We start from the raw sequence: 21673 nt of genomic DNA, 5'->3' as shown, positions 1-21673 counted from the left end.
GTGCGAAATCATTCTCTTCAAATGTCTATTGAGCGGCTGTGTAATTGATCAATAGTGCCCTCTTGTGAAAAGTATATGCAAGATAACCTGAACAAATATTCAATACACAAACTTATATTTTTATAGCATTTTCAACATACCAAAATGTCCAAAAGGTGCATTGTAAAATCAATAATAATTAAAATGTCAGAGAGCCACACGTTTAAAGACGTGATGTTAAAATGATGAAGCCAAATTTTAGTTAAAAATATAAGAAGATATTAAATTGGCTTCTGGGCTAGCTTACAGCTTATATTTAGTCTCAAATTAGGCTTGCCTCAGGTTGCGGGTGTGTGAGATAATAAATCCTATAACATTGTCTCCCAAGTGACAAGCAGAGAGGAGAAGCTAGAGAGATCTCTTTGAAGTAAGATGCCATAAACCAAATGGCCAATGTTATGGGGGAGGAGGCGAGAAAGGAAGAGAGAAACAGCTAGTCATATCTGTGAAGTAAGATGCCATAAACCAAATGGCCAATGTTTATGAGGGACCAAATGACAGAGGAAGCAGCGAAAGAGCTAGGGTGATCTCTGTGAAGATAAAATGGCATTATCCAAATGGCCAATGTTTATGAAGGACGAGAGGTAAACCAGGGAAGTAGAAAGATAAAATGTCGTAAACCAAACGGCCAATGTTATCTTGTAGCATGTAAACAAAAGGCCTTTGATGTGATGCATTCTGTGGAAACCTTTTCCTGTACCTCTGACCATGACTAATGTCTGTGAAATGTGCTAAGGGGACAAAAAAACCCTATTTAAGGCAATGTAATTCTGTTGTTCAGAGAAGGGGACCGAGGACAGTCGAGTGTCTATATTGGTCACTTAGCTGGAATTCTCGCTCCCTTCCATCGGCCGATGTTAAGTAAAGTTTTGAACTGGTCTACCAAACAGTTTGTGTGGTGTCTGTTTATTAAGAAGCGAACCTGGTTTAGTAGTTATAAAAGTAACTTTTTCAAAAGGGAGGAATAAAGAGGAAGCTTTAAGAAGGAATACCAGACTAGGTCCAAGGCCTTCGAAGACATGGCTGCCATAGGAGTGGGAAATCCTTCGATGAGGAAGAACCCAGACTGGTAGTATGTTTCAGTGTTGAAGAAATGCACAAAGATTGCATTGCTCAAGATGATTGTTGGTGGGGTTGGGGGGGGGGGGGGGAGATTTGAAAGCAAGGAGAATTTAAAAATCAACACATTGTTTAACCAGGAATTTATGAGGGACTGAGCTAAACAGCACAGATCAGTCACTTTGGCTCATCTCGTTCATGCCAACCAAACTGCCGAACCGAGCTAACCTCGCCTGCCTGCATCTGACCCACATCCATCCAAACTGTGCGTAGAACACAAAGTGCTGGAATAACTCAGTGGGTCAGGTAGCATCTCTGGAGGATATTGACAGGGAACATTTCGGGTAGGGCTGAATGGAGTGGGGAAGTTAAAACTGGAAAAGAGATGGGGGGGAAGGACTTTGTTTCTCTCCCTTTGCACTATCTATTATACTTGATTTTGACAACTGTATTTATGTATAGTATTATCTGATCTGCTTGGAAAGCGTACAAAACAAAGCTTTTCACTGTAACTCGATACACGTGACAATAATAAACCCAAACAAAATCTGGCAAGTGAAAGTTGGGTACAGGTGAAGGAGGATTTTGATTGGCAGATGGGTGGATATAGGCTGTAGATGAAAAGGCTTAAATTATAGGCACATTAGCCATGATCCAGTCTTCTAGCACCTTCCAACTAGCTTTTGATAAAATTAAATGTCTTTGCCAACGGTCCTGTAATTTCTTCCCCAACTTCTCACAACATCCTTGGGTACATTTAACCTTTATACATTATCAAACCTCCAGCACCTCTTCCCTGTAATGTGGGCTCCTCAAGACACCACTATTTACTTCCCCATGTTCCCTAGCATCTATGTCTGTTTCCACAGTAAATATAGACAAGAAATATTTGTTTAAGATTTCTCCCACCTCATATGGCTCCAGACAAAGAAGGCAACCGCATTGATCTTCAAGGGGCCCTTCTCTCACTGGTTATCATTTAGAATCTTTTTTGATGCTCCTTAATCTTATCTGCAAGAGCCATCTCGTCTCCCCACGTTGCACTCTTGATTTCTCTCTTAAATGTATACCTGAAACTCTCTTATACTCCTCAATGGATTCACTTTATCCCAACTGCCTGTACCTGACATATTTATCTTTACCACAGCATCAACATCTAGTGACCCAGGGTTCCTATTTATTGCCCTTCACATTAACAGGAAGTTGCTGGTCACGAACTATTGCAATCTCATTTTTATAAACCTCACACTTGCCAGTCATCTAATTATCTGTAAACAGTCCCCCCTCCCCTCTCCTCCAATCAACTTTTGAAAGTTTCTGGCTAATACTATCAAAATTGGCCTTACCAATTACGTGGACCAGTCGTATCTTTTTAATCACTATTTAAAAACGAATATAATTATTGTTACTGATCCCAAAGTGCTCCTCTATTGACTCTTCAGTCACCTGGCATCCTCCGAGAAGAGGTGCAGTTTTGCCTCTTCATCCAGTAGATCCAGCAACGTAAACAAGAGCAGCAGAGGTTTCAGTTGATTGAAAGTGGACAAGGGAAGTCAGCTTGGAGTTAATTTAAATGGCAGGACTGTAGATAACATTTAAACAGTTCTCTGCAGAAGAACCTTGCATTGAAAGAATTTGCATTTATTGATCTTCATGACCTCATAATATTCTGTTCCCACCAAAGCAAACAAGTTCCTTTTGTTAAATGATCACAGCTGCCTGTTCGGAATAGTAACAACAGAAAGTGAAGGTTCTTTGCATTTAAAGCTGTGAGAATAATTGATGTAGTTAAAGATTTCCATCCTTGTCTCATTTCTAAATGATAGAAATGAGACAAGAACCCCTCATTCAAACCACCTTCACTTTCCCAATTGAGCAGGACAATTTTTTTAGGATCTCTCCTGCGGAGATGGTAACCAAAACATTTTTTTTTCTGGTTTCTGGCCACTGTGGATCATTTCAATGAGAAAAGAGGGATTTCTCATTGACTCAGGAGGTAATAAAATGGTGTAGTCTTAGACCTGTCATTGCAATGGGGAAATCTTTAATACAGTATATTGCTAAAGGATAGTGTGGAAAAGTGGTACTCATTTCAAGAACTAGTATTAGTATTAGAAGCGGTAGGTGCTGGACTGATGGTACAGACTCTTCCCAAACCATAGTGGTACTAGTGCTCTTTCAGAATGGATAAACAGGGAGGTGAATAAAAGCTTTAAACTGGGAATGTGGGAGTAGAAATCTTCATGAAACAAGCCTAAATATAAACTATATAAATATAATATAAAATATAAGCAGTGTATACTAAACTTAATAAAGGAACAAAATAGATTGGAAATGTCCCAGCATGCTGGTAGCAGTATCACTGAATATCAAAGGTAGGTAGTTAGTCATTCTTGCGGACGGCTATTGCCTAGCATATTTTCATGGCACAAAGAACATTTGACACTTATTATCCACTAGACTAAGTGGGACGCCTGGTCCCCAATGCAACCCATCCCCCCAAATGCAATATTCCACCACTCACCGGTTCCCCCAATGCAACCCGTCCCCCCATGCATAGCCCCCAACTGTGCCGGCACGGCTCATTTCCCCTCATCCCCCAGCACTCCCTCCCCTTCTCTTCCCCCTCCCTCTTTTTTCCCCTCTTCCTCCCCTCCCCAATCCCTCCTTCACCTCTCCCTCCCTCTCATTTCCCCTACCCTAAGTCACTCCCTCCATAATTCCTACCCCCCTCCTAACCTCCCCTATCCACCCCACTATCCCTCCAGACCTCCCCCACTGCCCTCCTCTACCTCTATTCCCCACTCCCTACATCCCCCCTCCTCCCCCAATCTCCTCACCTCCCCCACTTTCCCCCTTTCCCTCCCTATACCTTCCTCTCCCTCAATCCCCCCATGCTCCCTACTAACCTCCCCAGGACCTTTCCCATCTCCTCTTACCCTCCCCAATCCCTCCCTCACATCTCCCTCTCCTTTCCCCTACCCTCAGTCACTCCCTCGCTCCATAAAAAGCAGCATCTGCAGTTTTTTCCTCCACAGGTCATTCATTATTAGCTGTGGTTTCGATCCCATTGACTTGATGATTGGGCCAGTTTGCATCGTGTGTGTGTGTGGTGAGTGTGAGTATGAGTGTGTGTGTTACTCAAACTCCGTGTAAACTGCTCAGCCACCCTGCAACCTGACTTTCCCTCCCTATTCCCACTCCGGCTCAGCCGCTGCTCGGCTCGTCTCCGTCGTGTCCGACCTCCCGCTGCTTGGTTCTTGGTTTCTTGGTCCTCCAAAATACTCCAAATGGAATTTAAACTGGAGGTGGTGAAGGGAGGACTTAAGCCAGAAAGGGTTATTGGGAAGAAAGAGCTACTTTAAATTTAGTTGCATCTGGTTGGGTAACTATAGTTGGGTGGAGATTATTCCATGCTTTAATTGTGCGGGGGAAGAACGAATTGCTGTATACATCTGTCTTTGTAGCTGGGATCACTAATTGGATCGAATGCCCTCGTCTGCTCCTAATTGGTTTGGGTTTGGTGTAGATCTTGTAGTCTATGTCGAGCTGACCATTTAACATTTTGTAAAAACAGGTCAAACGGTGAGCTTCACGTCTGTCTTGGAGAGGGTTCCACCCCAGAGAATTCAGAAGTTTGGTAACACTCGCTTCTCTCTCATAGGTGTTAGTAACAAAGCAAGCTGCCTGTCTTTGGACTCGTTCGATGGAAGAAATGTTTTTATTTGTGTATGGGTCCCATGCTGCAACTGCGTAGTCCAAATGAGGTCTAACGAGGGTGAAGTATAGCTTCTCCTTGACAGAAGTTGAACAATGATGAAAGTTGCGCCTCAGAAAGTTTAGGACACCTGTTGCTTTCACCATTGCATGATGATTCTGACCATTCCAACGCAGATCATTCTGCAATTTGATGCCAAGATACTTGGTTTGTTTGGATTCTTCAAGGGTGGCTCCAAGTATATTGTAAGATGTTTCGCCTGGATTCCTTTCTGGTGACACGCATAGTTTCACATTTGGAAGGGTTGAATTGCATGCCCCATTGTTGTGACCACTCAAGCATAGTATTAGGATCCTTTTGGAGAGCATCTTCATCATCAGCTGACTTAATTGGACGGTACAGCAAACAATCATCAGCAAAAAGTCTGGTCGTACTTGTGACTTTTTCATGGATGTCATTTATGTAAAGCAAAAATAGGTGTGGGTCAAGTACTGTGCCCTGAGGTGTACCACTCAACACTGGATGCCAATTGGAGCTCTTTCCATTCACACACACATGCTGAAGACGTTTTGTCAGGAAACTGGAAATCCATCGTTTCGTGTTGGAACGAATACCATAGAAGTCAAGCTTCTGAAGCAGTCTCTGGTGTGGGATGACATCAAATGCTTTAGAAAAGTCCAGCACAACTAAATCCGTGATGACGTTACTATCAAGGTGCTTGGCCAGGTCATATGTCGTCAGGATAAGCTGAGACTCGCATGATCTATGCCTCCCAAATGCATGTTGGTTGTCAGCAATAATGTTATGTTTGCACACGTGTCCCTGCCCGTCCCTGCGCCCGTCCCTGTCTTACCTGCTCGCTGCTGCCGCAATGGGGCCACGGGTGTGGAGGGGGGGTGGAGTCGGTGTTCGTCACAGTGGGCATCACGTGTTTCGATGAGCTGGTGGAGAAGATCTCCTTTGAGAAGGCCGTGAGGGTGAGTTACCACAACGGTGGCGGCGGAGGAGACGGACCCGGGGTGACGGGTAGACGGGACAGTCATTGCCGCAGAGGGCTGGGGGAGAGGGGCGAATGATGAATAGAGCCAGGATTTTTCCATAAATGCCATGTGCCTTTTTGATGATTTCACCAGGATAATGCCCTTTTCATGATCGAGTGCCTAAATCAGTCTTTTTTTTTACCATTCTGCTAAAAGGTCGTGCTATTTCTTCTAGTAGTACCGTGATTACAATGTTTTCTATGTTAACACGTTAATATTAATGTCATTATTAACGTGTTAACATAGTATAACTTACAAGAAATTTTCCACCACGGGGGCAAAACCGGGTCGCCCCTGTCGGTCGTTCATTCATTCATGCCGCTGCCCGCTGGTTCAGCCTTCTCCAAGATCTATTTAAGAACGAACTGCAAATGCTGGAAAAATCGAAGGTAGACAAAATATGCTGGAGAAACTCAGCGGGTGAGGCAGTATCTATGGATAACCATATAACAATTACAGCACGGAAACAGGCCATCTCGACCCTTCTAGTCCGTGCCGAACACGTATTCTCCCCTAGTCCCATATACCTGCGCTCAGACCATAACCCTCCATTCCTTTCCCGTCCATATAACTATCCAATTTATTTTTAAATGATAAAAACGAACCTGCCTCCACCACCTTCACTGGAAGCTCATTCCACACAGCCACCACTCTGAGTAAAGAAGTTCCCCCTCATGTTACCCCTAAACTTCTGTCCCTTAATTCTCAAGTCATGTCCCCTTGTTTGAATCTTCCCTACTCTCAGTGGGAAAAGCTTATCCACGTCAACTCTGTCTATCCCTCTCATCATTTTAAAGACCTCTATCAAGTCCCCCCTTAACCTTCTGCGCTCCAAAGAATAAAGCCCTAACTTGTTCAACCTTTCTCTGTAACTTAGTTGCTGAAACCCAGGCAACATTCTAGTAAATCTCCTCTGTACTCTCTCTATTTTGTTGACATCCTTCCTATAATTAGGCGACCAAAATTGTACCCCATACTCCAGAATTGGGGCAAGAGGTGGAGGTGTTGCATTGCTAGTCAGGGAAGATATTACAGCAGTGCTTTGGCAGGATAGATTGGAGGGCTCATCTAGGGAGGCTATTTGGGTGGAACTGAGAAGTGGGAAAGGTGTAGCAACACTTATAGGGGTGTATTATAGACTGCCAAATGGGGAACGAGAATTGGAAGAGCAAATATGTAAGGAGATAGCAGATATTAGTAGTAAGCACAAGGTAGTGATTGTGGGAGGTTTCAACTTTCCACACATAGACTGGGAAACACATTCTGTAAATGGGCTGGATGGTTTGGAGTTTGTAAAATGTGTGCAGGATAGTTTTTTGCAGCAATACATAGAGGTACCTACTAGAGGAGGGGCAGTGCTGGACCTCCTGTTAGGAAATGAGACGGGACAGGTGGCGGAGGTATGCGTTGGGGAGCACTTCGGGTCCAGTGATCACAATACCATTAGTTTCAATATAATTATGGAGAAGGTCAGAACTGGACCAAGGGTTGAGATTTTTGATTGGAGAAAGGCTAACTTTGATGAGATGCGAGATGATTTAAAAGGAGTGGACTGGGACATTTTGTTTTATGGGAAAGATGTAGAAGAGAAATGGTGGACATTTAAAGGGGAAATTTTAAGAGTACAGAATCTTTATGTTCCTTTCGGTTGAAAGGAAACAGTAAAAATTGGAAAGAGCCCTGGTTTTCAAGGGAAATTGGACATCTTGTTTGGAAAAAGAGGGAGATCTACAATAATTATAGGCAGCATGAAGTAAATGAGGTGCTTGTGGAGTATAAGGAATGTAAAAAGAATCTTAAGAAAGAAATTAGAAAAGCTAAAAGAAGATATGAGGTTGCTTTGGCAAGTAAGGTGAAAGTAAATCCAAAGGGTTTCTACAGCTATATTAATAGCAAAAGGATAACGAGGGATAAAATTGGTCCATTGGAGAAACAGAGTGGGCAGCTATCTGCAGAGCCAAAAGAGATGGGGGAGATATTGAACAATTTCTTTTCTTCGGTATTCACCAAGGAGAAGGATATTGAATTATGTGAGGTAAGGGAAACGAGTAGAGTAGTTATGGATACTATGAGTTTCAAAGTAAAAGAAGTACTGACACTTTTGAAAAATATAAAAGTGGATAAGTCTCCAGGACCTGACAGGATATTCCCTAGGACATTGAGGGAAGTTAGTGTAGAAATAGCCGGGGCTATGACAGAAATATTTCAAATGTCATTAGAAACGGGAATAGTCCCCGAGGATTGGCGTACTGCGCATGTTGTTCCATTGTTTAAAAAGGGTTCTAAGAGTAAACCTAGCAATTATAGACCTGTTAGTTTGACTTCAGTGGTGGGCAAATTAATGGAAAAGATACTTAGAGATAATATATATAAGCATCTGGATAAACAGGGTCTGATTAGGAACAGTCAACATGGATTTGTGCCTGGAAAGTCATGTTTGACTAATCTTCTTGAATTTTTTGAAGAGGTTACTAGGGAAATTGATGAGGGTAAAGCAGTGGATGTTGTCTATATGGACTTTAGTAAGGCCTTTGACAAGGTTCCTCATGGAAGGTTGGTTAAGAAGGTTAAACTGTTGGGTATAAATGCAGGAATAGCAAGATGGATTCAGCAGTGGCTGAATGGGAGAAGCCAGAGGGTAATGGTGGATGGCTGTTTGTCGGGTTGGAGGCAGGTGACTAGTGGGGTGCCTCAGGGATCTGTGTTGGGTCCTTTGTTGTTTGTCATGTACATCAATGATCTGGATGAAGGGGTGGTAAATTGGATTAGTAAGTATGCAGATGATACCAAGATAGGGGGTGTTGTGGATAATGAAGAGGATTTCCAAAGTCTACAGAGTGATTTAGGCCATTTGGAAAAATGGGCTGAAAGATGGCAGATGGAGTTTAATGCTGATCAATGTGAGGTGTTACACCTTGGCAGGACAAATCAAAATAGGACGTACATGATAAATGGTAGGGAATTGAAGAATACAGTTGAACAGAGGGATCTGGGAATAACCTTGAAGGTGGAATCTCATATAGATAGGGTGGTAAAGAAAGCTTTTGGAATGCTAGCCTTTATAAATCAGAGCATTGAATATAGAAGCTGGGATGTAATGTTAAAATTGTACAAGGCATTGGTGAGACCAAATCTGGAGTATGGTGTACAATTTTGGTCGCCCAATTATAGGAAGGATGTCAACAAAATAGAGAGAGTACAGAGGAGATTTACTAGAATGTTGCCTGGGTTTCAACAACTAAGTTACAGAGATAGGTTGAATAAGTTAGGTCTTTATTCTCTGGAGCACAGAAGGTTAAGGGGGGACTTGATAGAGGTTTTTAAAATGATGAGAGGGATAGACAGAGTTGATGTGATCAAGCTTTTCCCTTTGAGAATAGGGAAGATTCAAACAAGAGGACATGACTTCAGAATTAAGGGACAGAAGTTTAGGGGTAACATGAGGGGGAACTTCTTTACTCAGAGAGTGGTAGTGGTGTGGAATGAGCTTCCAGTGGAAGTGGTGGTGGCAGGTTCGTTGGTATCATTTAAAAATAAATTGGATAGGCATATGGATGAGAAGGGAATGGAGGGTTATGGTACGAGTGCAGGCAGGTGGGACTAAGGGAAAAAAGTTGTTCGGCACGGACTTGTAGGGCCGAGATGGCCTGTTTCCGTGCTGTAATTGTTATATGGTTATATGGTTAATTGGCCTCACCAATGCCTTGTACAATTTTAACATTACATCCCAACTTCTATACTCAATGCTCTGATTTATAAAGGCCAGCACACCAAAAGCTTTCTTTACCACCCTATCTACATGAGATTCCACTTTCAGGGAACTGTGCACAGTTATTCCCAGATCCCTCTGTTCACCTGCATTCTTCAATTCCCTACCATTTACCATGTAGGTAGAAGGCAACGTTTCAGGTCGAGACCCTTCTTCAGACTGATGGGGGGGAGGGAAGAACGGAAGAGACAGAGTCAGTAGGACTAGAAGGAGAGCTGGGAAGGGGGGGAGGGAGAAGACAAGGGCTAACTAAAATTAGAGAAGTCAATGTTAATACTGCTGGGGTGTAGACTACCCAAGCGAAATACCCAAGCTTGTCTCCTCACTACATTTACTGCTGGCTCCAGTCGCAAATCTGAGTTTGAGTGATCTGTGCAAGGCATTCATTGATGCTGGAATTCCACTGTGGAAATTGGAAAACAAATCTCTCAGAGGGTTTTTAGAGAAATACACAGAGGAACATATACCAAGCAAGTCATCATTATGGAAAAATGATGTTGACAGCAACTTCAACATTGTTGTGCAGAAAATTAGAGATGAAGTTGCATCCAACAAAATATGGATCTCAATAGACGAGACAACTGATGCTGTGGGGAGATATGTTGCCAATGTGGTCATTGGTACACTGGAAGCAGGTCAACCATCAAAGGAGTATTTGTTGACATCGGAAGTATTGAAGAAGTCAAGCAGCTCAACTATTGCTTAGTTTACATCTTCACTTGCTGTACTTTGGCCAGAAGGTATAAAACACGAGAATGTTCTTCTGTTTGTGAATGATGCAGCTACGTACATGAAAAAAGCTGCTCGTGCTCTTAAAGTTTTATTCCCCAAAATGTTGCATTTGACATGCTTAGCTCAATGACTTCATAGAATTGTCAAGCACATACGCAGCTTGTTTCCAAATGTCAATCGCCTAGTTTCCAATGTCAAGAAAATCTTCCTCAAAGCACCGTTACGTGTGCAGTTGTTCAAGGAAATGGCACCTGAGGATCCGCTACCTCCACAGCCCATTTTGACTGGGTGGGGTACATGGCTCTCTGCTGCTCTCTACTATACTGCAAATTTTGAAAAGGTAAAATAAATTGTCAACTGTTTTGAAGAAGAAGAATCTGCTGCAGTCAGGATCGTCAGTGAAATCATGCAGAAAAAGTCTCTCCACCGCGATCTTTTGTTTATTGCTTCCAGTTTTGCAAACTTCCCACAAGCTATAATTCCCTTGAGAAATGTGGTGAAACATTAGTGAATAACTTGCAGGTTTTCAAAAAAGTAACTGACGATATCCGTAAAATTTCTGGCGATGTAGGTAAAGATATACAAGGAAAGATCTTGAAGAAATACAAAACATAGCTAAAGTTCTCAAAGGTGGTTGTAATGCATAAGATATCGACATGAAGGGGGGGAGGGGGTGGGTGGGAGGGGGAGAGGGGGAGACACAGGTTGATCATACGCTGAATAATCCAACCACCTTTTTGTTTGGAAGTGGAAAGAAATAATAGAAATTGCATTCATTGCAATGTGGAAAAAGAGTTGAGATACTGTATTATAATTTTGCTGCATGTCATTGTGGTATATATCATGTCTTGATTGGTGAATATGTTTAGTTTGTGACTTTATTTGAACCAGAAATAATATGTGAATGCTTCATTGAGCATATTTCCGACTGGTAACTACACAATTCGTCCGAGCACATTATCGCACGCGTCATGCAAGCCGTCTTAAATGACCACCTAAACTGTCATTTGGCAACCTAAAATGCTTCCAAGGTTGCCCGGCTGGCAACAGGGAAAAAAAGTTAAGTGAGAGCCCTGATTACTATACATTAGTATATCTTTGGTTCAGCACAAGTGTACAGGAATATTACACTGAGATAGTACACAAGAGTTGCCAGGTTTTGTAGGAATACATACCATGTATGATGCCAATGGCTCTTCCTGGACTTGAACATGTAACATATAATTTCAAAGTATGCAGAGAACAATTAGATTAGAAAAGTATTAATTGAAATGATAGTAATAGATTTCAGGAACACATAACCAGATTCATGATTTGGGCAGATTTATGCTGTTTGAAATTTAGCATAAAGAAATATGAAATAATTAGATATTCATGGAAAGAAGCATCATTAACTAATTGATATGAATTTAAAGACGTGCAGGAATAGAGAAAACAGTGGGGCATATCATAAAGTACAGGTATAAGGGTTTCTTGGCATTATTAGCACAGTGCAAAAATGAAAAATAATATAATAAGAATGTTAAAATCATTGGTAACAATGTAGCTGGACTATTTCATTTGGTTCAAGACATCGTGCTTTTGGAAAGTTGATAATCTATGAGAATGTATAGAAGATAAAGATAATTGTACCAGGATTAACGATATCAATAATGTGGAGAATCTGGAAAAATCAGAATCAATCCCTCTAAAGCAGAAAAAATTATAAGAAATGGAGGAAGCAAGCAGAAATTGCTTCTAGCACCAGAAAGTTATTTAAAATTTTTAATTTAAGGTCATCAGCAAAATAACCGGATTAATTTTGCGATATTTGATGAAATTCCTGGAATACATGGCCTGACAATAGAAATATCAGTTATAAACTTCAAAAGGTAAAATGTGATCCATAGGGGTGTTTATTCTGGAACAGAATGGGACGAATTGATCAATCCTTTTATTGAATTAGTTACCGGCTGAATGACCCCAAATGTCTTCGCTAAACTGTTACTTTGTGATTGAATGTTGATGGCCGATCAGTATTAAACGCACCGATTGCCTGGATATATTAGTTAACTTAAATAAGAAATTGTAAAATGCTAAAGCAGGTTGCTTTTCGGAACGTTATAACAGTCCTGGTAGTAAGTACATGTACTCAGGAAGATTTTTTTTTAAATTGACGATGCCACGTATACAATCGGAGTCCTCGAAGGGGCCCCTCAGGATTCCCCAATTTACGATATAAATATGCGACAAGCAACTGATTTTTTTAAAAGGTGCGGCATCTATTTTCGAAGTTCACATTTGTTGGTAGTGTATAACCTTCGTAATCTGGTAATGATGCACACACAGCACGTTAAAGTGCCAAGTTAACTGCAGCGTGATGTTGCCGTACTTACCGACCCTCTGTACTTCTCCAGTGAAATTAACTTGCCTCTGATGTTTACTCCTTGAAATGTGTAAAAATCTTTGTTCTTTTGTTCGGAAGGGAGAATGAAAAGGAAAATCACCATAGCTGACGCGAGAAACATTGTTGCGACCAATAAAAGGAAACTTAATTTGGGCAAGACAGGAGCAATATTTGGTTGTTTCGGTGCAGGTTCCTGCATCACTGTTAATGGGCCGAGAATAGATCGCTTTCAGAGCCGTAACACAACCGCAACTGCCCCCAATCAACGTAGAAAATGCTGCAAAACCGTCGTAAGAAGCACAGAATGTAGCACAGATGTAATTGATACGTATTGTTCCCCAATTATTCAAAATAATTTTGTTTTATTTCTCTCTTTCCCATTTTCTGAAAACACAATCAAGGACAGGAAAACAGTCTTTTCTCGGATCGAAACAAATGTATTTTGCCAGTCTTAAAGCCCGAGTACCGTAGAATTGTGGACATAAAGAATTATAAAAAGATAAGTGCACTGACTGTGCGAAAGAAAATTCCAGAATGGAAGTAGAAGACAAGCTTGTAGTGTTTGTTTCCAATAGCTCAACACAAATTATGAGAGAAAAGACACATTCCTCACTTTAAAACTAAAGACTTTATCATGTGTTTTTGAAACTCGTAGGTGCAAGTAGTTTAAAAGTGGGTACGAACAAGGTCCAGAAGGTAGAAACAAGGAACTGCAGATATAGGTTTACAAAACCAACTATGGTCTGTTAGGAACAAACGTAGGCAATCAGGCATTCTCTTGGCAAGGTGGTGTAATTAAAAGGACTCTGTTTAAAAAAAAAAAGTGAGAAAACATGGCCACCAATATATGATGATCATCAATATATATGTTGGGAAATTCATTAAAAAAGTCTTCACTCAGAAGACGTGAAACTTACTGCAACTGAATCGTTGAGGTGAAAAGTAGAGATTCAGGCAAGGGGAAGCTGGATTTTCTTATGTATACTTTGGAGAGAAAGTGGGTTGGTGTCAACGAGTTGTAGAACATACAGCATGGAAACAGGCAGTCCTCAGTCTGAAGAAGGGTCTCGACCCGAAACGTCACCCATTCCTTCTCTCCAGAGATGCTGCCTGCCCCGCTGAGTTACTCTAGCATTACTCCTGAGTTACTCCTGGACTAAGACTACCTACCTTAGATAAGACTTTGGAAGGAAGATAAAGAGGAGACTCAAAGTGAAACATAACTGCCTGCATGGAATTAAGCCAAATATTAAGTATTGTGTATTCTTAGCAATTCCTAGATTCACAATGTATCGAAGTAACCCCTTTCTTCCACCTCTGCAAGTTCTCTCTAGTCCAGAGCAGATATCCTGAATTCTGGCACAAGTAGACAGCAGAGCCTTCTTGGTTCTCCCCATTGCTATCCTGTTGATGAAGAGAGGTTAATATATTGTGTAGGAAGGAACTGCAGACGCAAAAAGCTGGAGTAACTCAGCGGGACAGGCAGCATCTCTGGAGAGAAGGAATGGGTGGCGGGTCGTAACCCTCTGTCTATCTTCAGTTGAAATCAGCATCTGCAGTTCCTACCTACACAAGGAACTGCAGATGCTAGTTTAAGCAGAAGATAGACATAAAAAGTTGGAGTTGGAAATAGTCTGCAAAATGATTACCTGGTGCTCATCTATGGGGGTCATAGTCCTGGGGTGAATAGGAGAAAGTGTCCGAGATGGAGCTCTTAAAGATAGCGGAGTCAGGGAATATGGGGAGAAGGCAGGAACGGGGTACTAATTGTGGATGATCAGCCATGATCACAGTGAATGGCGGTGCTGGCCCAAAGGGCCGAATGGCCTACTCCTGCACCTATTGTCGATTGAGAGCTGGAATTCATGGATTCCTGGCTTTACCCTCCTGAAGTCAACAATCAGCTAGACACAAAATGCTGGAGTAACTCAGCGGGACAGGCAGCATCTTTGGCGAGAAGGGATGGGTGACGTTTCGGGTCGAGACCCTTCTTCAGACTGATGTCAGGGGAGTGGGCGTGACAAAGATAGAATGTAGTCAGAGACTGGTGGGAGAACTGGGAAGGGGGAGGGGATAGAGAGAGAGTGAAAGCAAGGGATATTTGAAGTTAGAGATGTCAATGTTCATACTGCTGGGGCATAAGCTACCCATGCGAAATATGAGGTGCTGTTCCTCCATCACTCTGACAATGGAGGAGAACCTAGGACAGAAAGGTCAAATTGGGAAGGGAAGGGGGAGTTGAAGTGCTGAGCAACCGGGAGATCAGGTAGGTAAAGGCGGACTGAGCCTGCACTTGGTCTCGCCGATGTACAGAAGTTGACACCTGGAACAGTGGATACAGTAGATGAGGTTGGAGGGGATGCAAGTGAACCTCTGCCTCACCTGGAAAGACTGCTGGGGTCCTTGGATGGAGTCGAGGGGGGAGGTAAAGGGACAGGTGTTGCATCTCTTAGTGTAGGAAAGAGGTACGGAGATAAATGATAAACTATCGTAAAATGGTAGGATAGGCATGAGGGGCTGAATGGCCCACTTGTACTACACCATCTTCTAAACATTGCTGATGATTCTTGGCTCCACCCCTCCACTAAATCGCAAGTTGTGGATGATGCAAAGCAGTGTGACATTTGAGCTGAGAAAAATGCAGAAACCCACAGGGACACTGCGACTTCCCAGTTAAACACAATTAGAATTAAAACACCATCTTGGGTCACTTCTGCAGACAGACTCTTGCCACTGCCTCCATTCTTCTTGCCAACCAGAAAATTAATTAATCTTTTGAGCTTCCAAACACATCTCCGAGATTATGTATTTCTACTTCTGTAACAATGCTCATTTCCATATCAATCCCAGGCCAGACCATATCAGACCAGCTGTTGCTGAAACTCAAGTTCAAGTGAGTTTATTGTCATGTGTCCCTGTATAGGACAATGAAATTCTTGCTTTGCTTAAGCACACAGAAAAATAGTAGGCATTTACTACAAAACAGATAAATGTGTCCATATACCATGATATAAATATATACACACATGAATAAATAAACTGGTAGTGCAAATAACAGAAAGTGGTTGCTAATAATCAGAGTTTTGTCCGAGCTAGGTTTAATAGCCTGATGGCTGAGGGGAAGTAGCTATTCCTGAACCTGGTTGTTGCAGTCTTCAGGCTCCTGTACCTTCTACCTGAAGGTAGCAGGGAGATGAGTGTGTGGCCAGGATGGTGTGGGTCTTTGATGATACTGCCAGCCTTTTTGAGGCAACTCCCATAGCCATTCCCACTTTCAGTTACAAATGTTTAAAATATCTCTTGAACAAATAAAAACAGAAAATCCAATCAAGTAGCCTCTGTGGAAAGAGAAACATAGTTCATATTTCAGACCAAAGACTCTTTGTCAATACTGAGGGGGAGAGCGAAAGCAAAGCCAGTTTTAAAATGCAGAATGGATGGTGGAACAATAGATAAAAAAGGGAATTTGATGCTGTGGGGATGAGCCTTGGATGAAGCTTGATGGGTTATTGAGGGAACAAAGAAACACAGCTACTGTATGCCATGCCAGTGGAGAGAAAAAAAGTTGACATATGGACGACCTTTGGTGGAACTGATTATTTCTAATACAAGCAAACTCTTCTCGACAGCATCCCTTAATTTCTTTCTATAAAACCCAGTGGCCTTTAAGTGTGGCACAAAGTGCTGGAGTAACTCAGCAGGTCAGGCAGCATCCCTGGAAAAAAACGATAGTGACGTTTTGGGTAGGGTTTGAAGGGAGCCAAACCGAATTGTCACCTATAATTTTTCTCCGGAAATGCTGCCTGTCCTGCTGATTTACTGTAGCACTTTGTGTCTTTGGTATAATTACCAGCATCTGCAGTTCTTTGTTTCTGCATTTTGGCCTAAAAGTCTGTTACTTTAATTTTATTCCTAACCAAATTCCTTCAATCGTTGCTCCCATCCTTGTTGATTAACAAGGATTCCAATTTAAAATGTAATTGTTTTAGAATCCCTTTTCTGCCTAGGAACTGCTTTGACACGTTTTCAACAAGTTGTTAATATGTTGTTACTGCGGAGTTGAGGACAAGACGCACACGGATACTTTGACCTGAAACACTGATTTTATTTCCCCACTGCTGCTCGACAATTTCCAAAGACTTCCAGCAAGACTGATAAGGTTAGAGGTGCATTTACAAGTGATTGCAGATGCTGGAATCTTGAGCAAAAAAAAAGTGCTGATGGAACTCAGCAGGCCAAAAAATGGTTACAGGTGCAATACACTTCAATAGTGAAGAGCTAATAAAATAATGGAAAGGAGGAACGTGCAAAAGGGAGAGTGTGTCGGATGGAATGGAAGAAAGTTTAATTGATAAAAAAAAGATGGCAAAGTAACAAAATAAATGATGGGGTGAGTTAAAAATGGGACTAACATAATTATTCCCTACAGCCAGCATCCAGAAAGAGATAGGATCAGTGGTTGTGATCAGATTCCAACATTGAGTCAAAGGCCAGAGAAGAAGAGAGAATGAAGGAAATCAGTGGCAAATTTGACCAAATTTCCTAGGTCTGGGCAAATGCAGGAAATGCCATCACTACAGGAATTAACAAAACATCTTTGATCCCCTCACTGTTTTCAAATTTTCTCTATTTTCCGCATATATGTCGTGGCCTCGCCAATCCTGCATCGTAGACCCGAATATTTCCAAAAGTGGAAGCGTTCATTCTTGGACAATTGACCAGATGCAGAAATTTAAACCAGTTTAGGCCAGAACAGGTTAATCTCTTCCTATCATTGAAGCTTCAACTTAATGTTATTTTACAAATAAGTACATTGAACATATGTTACTTCTTCCATTAACTATGTGTGAGGAAAACAGAAAAAAGGAATTGTTGATGTATGAACGTTGAATTCTCCAATTTTAGGTAACCTCCAACAATCTCCCCTCCCCCTCCACCCCCATACCCCACCTGAACTCCTCCCACTCCTTCACAATTCACAACTCTTCAATCCTTTTGTCTCAACGCCTTCTATTTCAATCTCTGTCCTTTGTTCCAAGCTTCTCGCCAGAGATGCTGCCTGACCTGCTGAGTTACTCCAGCATTTTGTCTTTGTTCCAACCAAAGATCTTAGCTCTGCTCTAAGATCTTTGGTTCCAACTATCTGCCTATCAAAACACCTCCTCGCTTGTACACAAAATTGCTGGGGAAACTCAGCGGGTGCAGCAGCATCTATGGAGCGAAGGAAATAGGCGACGTTTCGGGCCGGTCTGACGAAGGGTTTCGGCCCGAAACGTCGCCTATTTCCTTCGCTCCATAGATGCTGCTGCACCCGCTGAGTTTCCCCAGCAATTTTGTGTGCCTTCGATATTCCAGCATCTGCAGTTCCCTTTTGAACACCTCCTCGCTTGTGTTCACACATCACCTGCCACCCTCTGTCCTGCTCCTCCTTCCCAGTCCCCCCCCCCCCAATAAGTCTGAAGAAGGGTCCCATTTCGAAACGTCACCCAACCATGTTTTCCAGAGATGTTGTCTGATCTGCCGAGTTACTCCAGTAAGTTGTGCCCTTTTTTGCGTGGAAAGTTGGACGGCAAAGGACGTTTTTTTTTTTTCAACCTACACCTGCTGGGGGCAAATTCCATAATAGAAGGAAATACAGCCTGACGAAAGTGCAATCGTTCACATTATGTAAAACTAATCAATGTGAAAGCTCAGTCGAATAATATTTGGAAGTAGTGAACTCAAATTTCACTGTACCTTAATTGGTTAAGTGACAATAAACGCGAACTTGAACTTTTCCCATCCCAACAGACACTTTACATGTAATTCCGAGTGCCGACAATTCAGTTGTCATCCCAGCAGCCATTCTCCATACGGTTGGATGACATGAATTACGGGTGTTCTTTGATGGTAGCTCAGTTGTCATCCCAGCAGCCATTATCCACACTCTTGGATGACATGAATTCCGGGTGTCCTGAGGACAGCTCAGTTGTCACCCCTGCAACCACTCGCCGCACTGCTGGATGACATGTATTCCGTGTGCCCGCCGAGGACAGCTCAGTTGCCAACCCTGCAGCCATTCTCCAAACTGTTGGATAACATGGATTCTCGGTGTCCTTAAGTTTGAGGACAGCTGTTGTGATCCCAGCCACCATTCTCCACGCTGCCGAGGTAACGGCTCTCAGGCACCCGACACGCGTGAAGGCTCTCGGGACTTGTAGTTCGCCGCGAGATCGTGTCGGCATCTGTGACGCCACCGGAAGGCGTCGGTACGCATGCGCGCTGCGGGTTTGTTTTGTGTACGGCCTGCTGGTGGTTGGGAGCTTTCAGCCTCGTCAATAGATGGTGGGACGCGCAGTGGAGCACTGGCCGATCGTGCCGGTAAGAACCCGAGGCTTGGAGATGTAGTTAAAACATCTGTAAGCGGATGATTACCAGGGAGGCCCGAGTGTTGTTCCCGGACGGGATTTTTCTGTCGGTCATTTCCTTAGGCCAGTGACAGGTTTAAAGCACTGGTTGGAGGGAGGGTACCGGCCACGCACGTTATTTGATCGCGTTTTAGCTAGAGTCCCCGAAGAAATCGTGGGAGTTTGACCCAGGCATCGGTTTCCCTGATTTGCGTATAACGCAGAGAGCCAGAAGTGTTAACGGGCCCGAAGTTATAATTCAGCCCGTTGACTATGATTAACACAGTAAACAATATTACCAACGTTCAGCTGCTCTGTTTACATGGGTGGGAGGTGGATTGTGTTTATTTTTGGGCACATGTTGCCTCAAGCGCGATCGATTTTTGTTTTGTGTATCCCCACATCTGTCGTTGACCTAATCATTTGCACTGGATGTATTTCAGTCAGACGTTATTTAAAAGGAGGATATGAAACAATATTCAAATTAGATAAATCAAACGAACATGTGTGTGTAAAAAAAAATGAATGCACTTATTCGTGACGGATCGTCAATAAAAATGAGTATTTTTGGGTGGGACGAGTTTTCATTCGGCTTTAGTTTGGGTACTTTTTTCTTGTTAGTATATACAATTGGGTATTTTTGCTTGTTAGGAACAATTTCTCTCCGTAATCAACTTTTGTTTCACCGGAATTGCGGTTACAATAGAATTTAAATTGGGAATAACATTCTTCAGCCCCCACCCCCATATTTCTGTCAGTGTTTTTGCTCTTCTAACATTTTACAACATCCTCATGTCATTGGTAATGGTACACTCATACAAATAATGTACATGCATAGTATACAATGCAAGCGCATAGAAAGTGATTGACTTTGTTAGGTGAACTGATGATATAAATTCTGCATATTTGGCATTTCCCGCTGGTAGTTCCCGTTGGTAGTTTTAGCTGTGCTTGGGGAGGGGGGAGATTATTTTTTTCCATAATAATAACCAAAAATAAATTGAGGCCCGTTACTTGACAGTTCATCATTAGAAGGTAATTTATAAATACTCCTTTGTCTTTGGTTAATACTTTATTTTGTATATTTTACAAAAATGGTGTTTAGTTGCAATTTGCTGCCCAAAATTTGCCACGGTATAAATTGCATTTAAATATTCTATTCTACACTTATTATGGAAAGTCATTTTTCCCAATCCATTCTCTCCCTCCCTCACTCCCTTTTCATGTGAGCAAAATGTTAGTCTGTTGCTTTTTATTCTGTCACCAGCTGTAATAATGTGCCAACTTTCCACTACTGTAATCAATATTGTAATTTTGGTTTGTTTACTTACACTCCTGATCTTTGCTCCTTCTGGAATCGGTGCTCAGCCAAGAAAGAAAGTAATGTTATGCATGTTGAATATTTTCTATGGAATTATTTGAAGGTTTGTTGCTTCTATGTGCTTGAAAAACAATGATGCACAGAAGAGAAGGCAAGGCAAATCATTATGTGTCAAAACAGAGTAAAAATTGTATTTATGTGTTTTTTATTATTGTTTTATTTATTGGCATGTGTGTACATGCAATACAGCTCTGGCACATTGGAAATACCAAATTTAAAAAAAATTGTGTAGGGATTGAACTGACATGATATTGTGTAATATTATAGAAACAACCTAGGAATCAGAAAATACAACCAACTTTTAAAATTATTGGGGGTTTTTATTTGCTTTGCTGCATGTTTAAACACTATTCATTCTTTGAATGTTTTCTGAAATTGAGAACACTTGAGTTAAGGCAACTTGAATTTCTGAAAGCTGATTGCAAAGATGAATCTTTGCAAAATGGATCAGCTGAGCAATACAATATAATTATGTTCCAAATATTGGCTTATTCCATTTTTTGAATTGAAACATATTATTAGCCCAGAATGGAGCCTCTTGACCCTCAGTGTAATTTCCAACTTTACGTTGACAATCCAAAACTAATTCCATTGCTTCAGATTCTTGCAATGTTCTTAACCTCCTTCCATCATATAATATTTTATAATTTCCCATAAAATTCATGAATTCCATAATTCTCTCAGAAATATTTTCAACATCAACTATCTTTGATGTCAACTTTAAATTGTTGATAAATTTCCAAACAAAATTTCCATCTTCATGTGTCCATTTTCACTTCCATAACTTTTGTTCACGTGGTGTCAATTTCAATATATATGGCGATGCAGTATTATGGCAACGAGAATGTCGGTCACAGTGCTCAGCAACTAAGGCTCTGAGTCCGAGTCACTGTGGAAACGGGGGTCAAACAGGGATGCTGTTTGTTGTCTTCATTGCTGCCATACTTCACCTCATTGGTGAAGAGCTGCCACAGGCGATCCCAATCCTCTACAGAATTGATGGTGGACTCTTCAATCTTAATAGGTTGAAGGCCAAGAGCAAAGTCAGTAACACCGCCATCATGGAGCTTCAGTACGCGGACTACTGCGCCATTGCAGCACACTGCAGAAAACCTCCAGGGCATCCTGAATGCTTTTGCCAAGGCATACAGATCCATGGGCCT

The 21673-nt window shown here is 41.9% G+C and overlaps 2 protein-coding genes and 1 long non-coding RNA gene across 5 annotated transcripts in view; 1 reads left to right on the top strand and 2 right to left on the bottom strand.

The window, feature by feature from the left end:
* gpx7 (glutathione peroxidase 7) overlaps positions 1-12994 on the bottom strand; it is a 28136-nt gene extending 15142 nt beyond the window's left edge. The window contains exon 1 of the mRNA XM_033028623.1: positions 12733-12994. Coding sequence (XP_032884514.1) covers positions 12733-12942 — 210 coding nt within the window. The 5' untranslated portion in view covers positions 12943-12994. The remainder of the gene's footprint in view (positions 1-12732) is intronic.
* Positions 12995-15180: 2186 nt separating this feature from the next.
* LOC116977824 overlaps positions 15181-21673 on the bottom strand; it is a 10078-nt gene continuing 3585 nt past the window's right edge. Inside the window, exons 2-3 of the long non-coding RNA XR_004413312.1 lie at positions 15998-16240; positions 15181-15625 (exon numbers count right to left, since the gene is read on the bottom strand). This is a non-coding gene — a long non-coding RNA (uncharacterized LOC116977824). The remainder of the gene's footprint in view (positions 15626-15997; positions 16241-21673) is intronic.
* Positions 18977-21673, top strand: part of tut4 (terminal uridylyl transferase 4) — a 79764-nt gene continuing 77067 nt past the window's right edge. For all 3 annotated transcript variants that reach the window (XM_033028619.1, XM_033028621.1, XM_033028618.1), the window contains exon 1: positions 18977-19103. The gene's annotated coding sequence lies outside the window, so the exon portion shown is untranslated. The remainder of the gene's footprint in view (positions 19104-21673) is intronic.

This window comes from Amblyraja radiata, chromosome 10 (genome assembly GCF_010909765.2).
Source record: "Amblyraja radiata isolate CabotCenter1 chromosome 10, sAmbRad1.1.pri, whole genome shotgun sequence".
Lineage (NCBI taxonomy): Eukaryota > Metazoa > Chordata > Chondrichthyes > Rajiformes > Rajidae > Amblyraja > Amblyraja radiata.
The sequence above is the reverse complement of the archived record's forward strand: the minus strand, read 5'-3'. Positions and strand labels throughout refer to the sequence as shown.